This window comes from Catharus ustulatus, chromosome 5 (genome assembly GCF_009819885.2).
Source record: "Catharus ustulatus isolate bCatUst1 chromosome 5, bCatUst1.pri.v2, whole genome shotgun sequence".
NCBI lineage: Eukaryota > Metazoa > Chordata > Aves > Passeriformes > Turdidae > Catharus > Catharus ustulatus.
This window is the reverse complement of record NC_046225.1, coordinates 64,062,485-64,071,510: the sequence shown is the minus strand read 5'-3', so window position 1 is coordinate 64,071,510 and position 9,026 is coordinate 64,062,485. Positions and strand designations below refer to the sequence as shown.

The window sequence follows — 9,026 nt, the reverse complement described above, 5'->3', positions numbered from 1 at the left end:
ATAAATGTGCACAAGTCACAACTGTTAGCCTATATATTCCAAGCTGCCTTTTATGTTCTTTTCCTTTCCCCTACAGCTGCCTATACCGTTTCTTAAATTATCTCATCATACATAAGACATTGGATGCCTAAAAGTCGAATTAAATGGCAGGTATAAAACCAGGTCTACTCTTTGTAGCTTGAACTTTGAGTTACAAAATTTACTGAGGGAAGTAAATGCACGTTATATTCTGGATAAACGGTAGGTTCATAGTGAAAATTAATAATACTGGGAAAGAAAATTAATGGATTGAAAGATACTAAAGTGACTCTGTTCAGATGCTTTTAGGTTAAATAATATATTCTGAAAAGTCACTTTTGTTCTATGGTAAGGTGGGAGCTATATGTTAATTTCTTTTATTCCTGGATCATTTTCTCTCTGAGGTGTCATCAAGTTGAGTTTTCAGTACTCCATTGAAATGAATATTCATCACAGAGTTACAGCTTTTGAAAAATCTGTTGGGAAAAAGAAAAAAAGCCCTGAACCCCTTTTCTTCCCCCTCTTCATGCAGCTCTGAACATGCACAGCTCACTTGGGTTAGCAAAGCAGCACACAGCATCTGTGTGCTTCTGGGCAAGGGCTTTGAGCTCTCCAGGTGTCCCCTCATGTGGGACCGAGGGGTAAATGCAAATGTGAGAGTTTTGAGGGTTGAGGGCTGCAGGAACAATGAGAACAATGAGGGGCAGCCCTGGTTCTCCCTCAAGGAGACAGAGGTACTTGAGCTCATCACAGTCAGTCAGAGCCCTTTTGGGAGGTGGAGCAGTCACAAAGCAGCTTTGGGCTGCTGTGACCAGAACTGCTGTGAGCAGTCCTCCAGCACTGAAAAAAACCGACAGATGTTCAGGAAAATGGACAAAATGGCATTAATGGCTGAGTGAAATGGTGTGGATATTGCACTGGGGGCAGGAGGTTTATGAAATGAGAGTGAAATGTGGGGTATGTCACAGCTCTCACTGCTCAATAATGTGGTTTTAAAGACCTGATAAAATGGAGTAACAAGGTGAATCCCTTGGCTCACAACACAGGTAGGGCTTTTCACCAACATTCTCTTTAAGATCCATGTTTTTAAAAAAAATCAATGCTTTGGAGAACAACACTGCAATAAATTGCACGGGGAGTTTGCAATTTGCAGGTAAGGGAAAACCCTTTCACAGGGGTGAGATTGGGCTGGTGCAGCTAAACCCTTCCAAAAGCTCAAGAGATGGAGCCTCTGCTTGGCTCTCAGCTCCTGCTGCTTCTACTACAATCAGTAAATGCCCTCAATGTGACATATGGGATTTGTCCAGACATAAAATTGCTATTTTATTGACATAAATGATGTTATGAGCATTTCTGATTTTTTTTTTCCTAATCTTAACACAGATTCTTTCCATTCTATCTCAATAATGATGCATGGACTTTTGAACCCAATGAGCAATAAAAAGGCTACATTTAGTGCCACATAGTGGTAAAAAATAAAAAAACTCAGTGAGGCTGGGTATTCTGAAGCAATGCAGAACATTAGATATTATTGCTAAATTTGTAAAAGTGAAAATACATTTAAAAAATTAGATAATAACTATCAATTTGTGATATTGCCAAGATTTGATTGTCTGAGGATGAAAACCACTAGCTAGATAAATGTGCAATATATGAAAATTTTTAATCTGTATTTAGAATTAACTTGCTTTGCAACAAGCAGAGCATTTTGCTCATTTATAGCCTTGACAAAATAGTGAGGGATATGATAGTGGAATCAGCCCTTACAAGTGGCACAGCAGCCACAGGACAGAGCCATGCTGGATTAGAGTTTCAAAGATATCTCAAAAATTGGAAATAATATGGAGCAGTCTCTGAAGAAAAGGCTGATTTGTGGTCCCTGGACTGGGAAGACTTTTGGTGATGAGTAGTTTTCTTGCTCAGGTAATGCAGAAAAATATTACAGTAATTTCACAATTATAAGCCACACCTGATTATTAGCCGCACGTCTGGATGTTGCCAACTGTCTTGGGTTACAATACAGAGTGTGATAGAAGGTATCTATTCTATCACCATCTGTTGAGGGTGAGGGCAGTGATCCTTATCTCAATGGCAGATATTCTGCTAATGGGCCATCCATTGAAACCAGGCAGGGCATTGTTCTTTATCTTTTCACAACCCATCCTTCCTCCAGCGAGTCATTTTCTGCTAATGGCCATTGAATCCCACTGTGGGACTGATAAAATTACTGCATCCCATTGGAAGTTGCTCCAGCCAGGGGGAAGAGCCCAACATTTCTTACCAAGCAAAAAACAGAAGCTTTGGGACATTAAGATTGCCCCTTTCTCCACTGGACTCCAGAGGAAAACCGGATTTTTCCACATCACCACTGGAGCTCCGGAGGGAAACTGCACCTTCTACAGGAGCACTGCTCCAAATGAATCACATCTGTCACTGCTAGAGGACTGCAACCACCATTTAATGGGACTGCTACCAGCACCCTGCCTGACGGGGTCTCAGGTTGTACTCTGACTTTGTCAGGGTTTGGAGTTTGTTTCTTTGTAGTACTGTATTTCTGTTTTGGTTTCCCTAGTAAAGAACTGTTATTCCTAATTCCCATATTTGTGCCTGAAAGCCCCTTGATTTCAAAATTATAATAATTTGGAGGGAGGCAGTTTACGTTCTCCATTTCAAAGAGAAGCTCTCAGCAGACACCTGTCCTCCAAACTAAAACAGCAACTTTCGTTCTTTGTCCATATATAAGCCGCACCTGATTATAAGCCGTACTCTGGGTTTGGACCAAAATTTTAGTCAAAATGGTGCGGCTTATAATCGTGAAATTACTCTACTGTTGTCAAGAAGACAGATAATGGTACTTCTGCAAGTGTAATGGATGTGTTGCAATTCATCTACAGCCCTCCAGCACCAGAGCAAGCTAGATGAAACAAAACCTGTAATGGTTAAGACAGGCTGGAATAAACTGATAAGACCAAATTTTCCCATCAAGCTCCCCAAAACATGGATACACCTAAACTATGCATGTTTGCATGGGGTTATGAATGGATCAAACCTGTGGGGTAATAGATTCAGGAAACACAGTCAAACTGAGCTCCTGTTCCCACTTTTACTGTGCTGCCTGATCTTTCATGAGGGATTTGTGGCACCTCTACCCACACAGCACATTGGCACAAGCAGTAGGACAGGGAAATATTTGGCTGCTGGCATATCTAGGAATAGTACTGAACAGGACTGTTCTCTAGATAAAGGAACCAAATTTAATTTGCAGTTTGCATTGGGATGCTCACCAGCAAAGTGCTTCAAAATATAGATTTGATTCTGTATCCAGTCTTGCTTCAGTTGCAGAGTTCAGCTGATGTCTGTCTACTCCTCTGAAAGCAATTTCTTCCACTTCCCCACACAGACATTTTTCAGGTAAGGAAGCAACAATTGCTGCCATTTTTGCTTCAGGTAAAAACACTATGGCACACTACTAAATTTATTTTAAAGTAATATCAATATATTGGCACAAAAGCCTTACGGTGTCATAGAAAATAAATCTATGTGATCTGCATGAAGTGGCTCATTAGCACACAAAACTGTCCAGAATCCTCCCTGCTGAAAAAACCCAGGAAAGGTGTTTGGGGTTGTTTTGTTATTATAACCAAGAAAGAACCTACAAGGCAGCCCTACAACAACCACACAGCTCAAAGGCAATGCCAGTGAGGCCTGTCCTGTACAGCCACATGTGGTGGCACATGTGTGGATTTGGGATGCATCCCAGAGATGCTGATCTATAAAAATGGCCTCCAACTGATTCATGGCTCCAGCAGCCTTTATTCTTGTGCAGCTTCTGCATTGGGAAGAATATTGAACCTTTTAGCTAAGAAAAGAATTTTAAAACCAGAGAAAGGGAGAAACTACTCAGTGTGAGATAGTGGGAGTCGTTAAACCCAGGCTGTTGCACAAATTAGAAGAAATTAGAATTCAGGATAGGGAATGAGCTCAGTAGGGTTTATTTTTACAGTCCAGCATGCTTGCAAACTTCATGGCAGTACATGGAAGGAGTGAAGGGATCCATATCACTAGCATATGGAGCACACACAAAGACAGATTATGTGAGTAGTTTGACAACTATTTGGCTGCATTCTGCTCAAAATATTTGTGACAGCAGCAAGTCAGAGCTGCCACAAAGAGGACAAATTCTTTGAAGTCCACTTGGGAATCTCCATTTTCATCCAGGTTCTTGAATACTTTATCAATAGCATTCTTGTCCTTCCCAGACTGCAAAAGAAAAAGAGCAGGTTGAGGTGAGAGGATGCACAAACCCAATGCAGCAACTTCTCTGAACAAGGTTCTTGGTTGGTGAGGTCCTGTGTGGTCCCACTGCCTGCACAGCAGCAGCAAGTACCAAGAGCATGTGCTCCTGGGTTTATTGCACCTGAGAGATGCAATCATGCTCTGCCCCAGACAGGAATGTTTGCTACATTTAAAACAGCATTTATCACCATTAAAGCTGTGTAGCACAAGCTCCTGAGAACACCAGCAGATGAATGAAATGCCATGAGCTCCCCATCCATTCCCCTGGAAATTCTCAGCTGAAGCTCAGGCAGTTTTACAAAAAGGTGCTTTCCTGGGGCAAATGTTGAATTTAAACTTCACTGAATACTTCCACCCTAGAAAATGTGCAAACAGCCTCAAAAGTGCTTTGAGTGCTGCCGCTGGCCTTATGGCCCAGCAGAAGCTGCTCACAGAGCTGGTGGATGGGAAAGTGCCTCTTGAAGCCTGCAGGATGCTGAGCTTGAGTTAACACAGCAGATCTTTTTCTAAATTGTCATTTTTCTTCTAAGTTGCCATTATTCTGATGGAATGATTGAAGACTGTCATCAATCATAGCTAACATGGCTTCATTAGAGGAAAGTCCTGCTTATCAAAACTGATTTCCTTTTGTGACAAAGTAAGACACCTAGCTGATCAAGGGAAGCCAGTTGATGTCTTCTTTTGGATTTCAGTAAAGTTTTCAATAATGTCTCTCACAGGTTCCTTTTGGACAAAATGTCCAGCACACAGCTGGATGAACACACCATGGGGCGGGTGAGCAACTGGCTCATGGGTGGAGCACAAAAGGAATGGAGGGATTATAGTGAATGGAGGGACATCAGACTGGTGACCTCTCACTAACAGGGCTCCGTCCTTGGCCTTGTGCTCCTCAACGTCTTCATAAATGACCTGGACATGGGACTGAAAGAGATACAGAGCAAGTTTGGAGATGATACAAAACTGGGAAGAGCTGCTGACTCTGTTGAAAGCAGGGAGGCCCTGTGGAGACACCTCAACAAATGGGAGGGCTGGGCAATCACCAGTGTGAACAGAACACGGAAAAGTTTAGAATTCTGTACCTGGGATGGGGCAACCCTGGACGTACAGATATACTGGGGAATGAGATGCTGGAGTGGATTTGTGGTCCTGGTCAACAGAAAGTTGAACTAGAGTCAGCAGTGCCCTGGCAGCCAGGAGGGAAATCCCTGTCCTGGGGGGCATCAGGCACAGCATCACCAGCCAGGCCAGGAGAGGATTGTCCTACTCTGCTCTGCACTGGGGCAGCCTCACCTCGAGTGCTGGGGGCAGTTTTGGGTGCCCCAATGAAAGGAAGACATTAAACTATTAGAGAATGTCCAAAGCAGGGCAACAAAGATGGTGAAGGCCTTGAGGGGAAGCTGTGTGAGGAGTGGCTGAGGCCACTTGGTCTGTTCAGCCTGGTGAAAGAGATTCTGAGAGGAGACCTCACTGCAGCTACAGCTTCCCTGCAGGAAGGGCAGGCACTGATCTCTGCTCTGTGGTGACAGGCACAGGACCCAGGGAGTGCCTGAAGCTGTGTCAGGGGAAGTTGGATTTTTATTTAGGTTGCATATCAGGAAAAGGTTCTTCCCCCCAGAGGATGTCTGGGCACTGGAACAGCTCCCCAGGGAAGGGTCACAGCACCAAACCTGACAGAGCTCAAGAAACATTTGGACACTGCTGTCAGGCACAGGGTGGGACTCTTGGGGATGTTCTGTGCAGGGCCAGAGGTTGGACTCAATGATCCAACTCAGCATATTCTGTGCTTCTGGGATTCTGTGAACCACTACATCTCAAGGCTGATGTTAAGCAGTGCATCATCAAATTAAAAAGTGTTTGGTTTTTCTTGGTTTTTGTTTGTTGTTTGTGGTTTTTTCCCATTTTGTTCAAATATATTAAAAAGAAAAGAAGTTTACGGGAGGGCTTTTTGGCTCTGGTAATATGCTGGGATTTTCGGAGCTGCAATTTTAATGTTCAACAGGAGATGGCAGTACAGACCTGTTAAAACTAGGAAACGTGTGGTTTTTGTGGACGATTAAAATCTGATATAATATTAGAAAGAAATTATATAAGCTTTTGGCAAATGTCCACCAATTTATATTGGTCCACCAATATGTCCACTATTACTACCTAAATTTAAATCTGAAGGCAATTTTTGATTATGATCTAATTAAAAATATTCTCATTCTGTAATTTAAATGCAGACCTTTTAAAATCACTGAAAACCATTTCCTTATATTTGTCTGATGAATGTGTCTGTAAGGTTTAATTAATTTTCACTTAATTAATTACCTTGTTTTCATTTTAAGTTAATATTTCAAATTATTTAGTGAACTATATGAACTAATTGTAGCATCTGAATTACTTCTGAGATGCAAAAAATGGGAATTATTTTTTGGAAACTCTTTATAACTGAGTTCTGTCCTTCAGTCCTGTGGTATTTATGCCTGATTGATTCAAGACCTTTCCAGGCAGTTGTGATCTATGTCAGCTATAACCAATTCTAAGGCCAAAAGTATTAATGAGAAATTAGAAAACACTATTCCTAGATTTTCTCACAAATGAAAAAATATGGATACAAATGGCAGGAAAATGCAGGTAGAACTTTTTTTTTTTAAGTCAGACGTTCTCAGTTTTTTTCTTGCAGTTATCAGTCTGGAACAAGGAGCATTGTTGATTTAAATTTATTTAAAAGATTGGCATAAAAATCTGATTGTTTTGTTTGTTTCTCCTAGAAGAGATAAAGGAGGAAAGGGAGACGGGAATAAGAGTGAACGATTAGCTATTTACCTTCCTGGAAAATTCCAGTTTTTCCACCAGTTGCAGGAAATAGGCAGAGCCAGTAAGAGCATCTGTGGGGAACTGGAAAAAGTGGTGCCAGGCCACCAAACAGAGTCAGGACAGATCTCTAAGCATCATCCTGTTTGGTAGTTGCCTACTGCAGTGGCTCCCCAGCCTCATTTAGACCAAATGTTGAGTGCCTGGAGGATTGCCACGTTGCTGCAGAATTGTGGTTTTGTTGTTGGTTCAGTTTCTCTTTACATGGAAGTGCTGTGGGTACCTCACAGCCCCATGCTCAGGAGCAGGACCCTTCTGTGATGCTGTTGGGTCACGAGCACTCACCTGTCTCACGGATTTCTCAGAAACATTGGAATATATCCCCCTGAGCCACCCAGATCCTTATTCTGAATGTTGCACCTCTTTAATTTGTGAGACATAACTCCAACAGGCGTGGATCTCGTATGGTGAATTCATATAGATTGCATGAAAAGACACTGGACTGTATCAATGCCCAGGCTGCAGTGCCCTAAAATAGTTGTTACAAAACCAAAGCATGCTGGATACAAAAACTGAGAGCCACACAAGGAGCATTTGGTTCTAGACTTTTGTCATTAATAAAAGTAACAAAATCGTACAAATAAGGAAATATTACTCCAATGTGGAAAGAACAATGTGTTTAAATGTGTTTTCTGGATTTTTAGTGAAGAGAAACAAATTTTTAAAAGAATTGAAATTGTCTCCCTGGCAGCTAAAGCTTTTACTAAAACATAATAAGCACTTTGAATACTTACTGAAATGCACTTTATGATTACCTACAAATTTATGTTGTGCAATATATATCCAGGTGTTCTTCTGCTATTAAAGACAAATAACAAACAGTTTGCTTTGTTTGAAAAAAAGAAACAGAACAATAGAAAAATCTGTTGTTCTGGTTAATGCATTGTTTTGATGAGCATACTGAGCATGTAGCATAATACCTTGAGAAGGCAAATGTATAAATATTTAGAGAAATTCCCATCTGTAATGAAAGTCTTCAATTGCTGACAACACAACTACCTTCACAGAAGTTGTGACATGAAGTGAGATGAGAAATCCAGGGATAAAGTGAATTCTGAAGTTGAAACCCGATCTATTTCAAAGAAATTGTCCAGATAACTCAAGTGATGAATTTAGCAAACATTTAGCACATTAAAACCAACTTTATGCAGTTTGTGCAAAACCTTTTTTAAATCTCATATTTTCCAACAAACCATTGCGTATTTTTGGAAGTAATTTCCCTAAAAATGTACTAAAAACTATTTATGCAGGCTGTTCTTCCACCTGCTACACAGAAACGGTGCCGCGCTGTTCTCTTACCGCAAGGAAATTTGGGAGCTCCTTTTCCAGCAGAGCCTTGAGTTCTGCTTTGCTGAGGGTTTGCCTGTTGCCGTCAGTCTTTGCATACTGGTCAAAGACAGCAATGGTCATTCCCATGGCAGTTTCCAGCTGAGACATGTTGCTTCTGGAGCCTGGCTTTCTCCTGAGCAGGCACAGCCTCAGGGCTCTCTTGGAGGATGGATCCTGCTCTGCCTCTGGGGTTCTTTATGCATCTGTCCCCTCCAATCAGTGGCTGCACACCCAGGGGACAGTTATCCATTAACAAACACCTGTATCTGGAGTACACACCTCTGTGCCAACACCTTTTCAAAACTAAAGATTTCTTTCCCTGGTGTGACTGGTACAACCAGTTGCTCATCAGTAGAAACCAGCCTCTCCTTCAAGGTACACAGCATGACTAACAAACGAAAATCAGATTTTGTTATTGGCTGTTTGCTCAAGATTTGTTCTTTCAGATATCCCAATGAGAGCAGAGGGTTGGCAGCCCAGTTTTTGTATAGTATCAGCCTGCTCAGGAGGAAGACAGGCATCTCACC

At 41.7% G+C, this 9,026-nt stretch overlaps 1 protein-coding gene across 1 annotated transcript; it reads right to left on the bottom strand.

The window, feature by feature from the left end:
• Positions 1-4,128: 4,128 nt before the first annotated feature.
• On the bottom strand, positions 4,129-8,607 carry LOC116996803 (S100 calcium binding protein P). Its single transcript, XM_033060797.1, has 2 exons — positions 8,470-8,607; positions 4,129-4,278 (listed from the first exon to the last, which is right to left on the bottom strand). Exons 1-2 carry the CDS (start codon positions 8,605-8,607, stop codon positions 4,129-4,131), a joined length of 288 nt encoding a protein of 95 aa, XP_032916688.1.
• Positions 8,608-9,026: the final 419 nt, after the last annotated feature.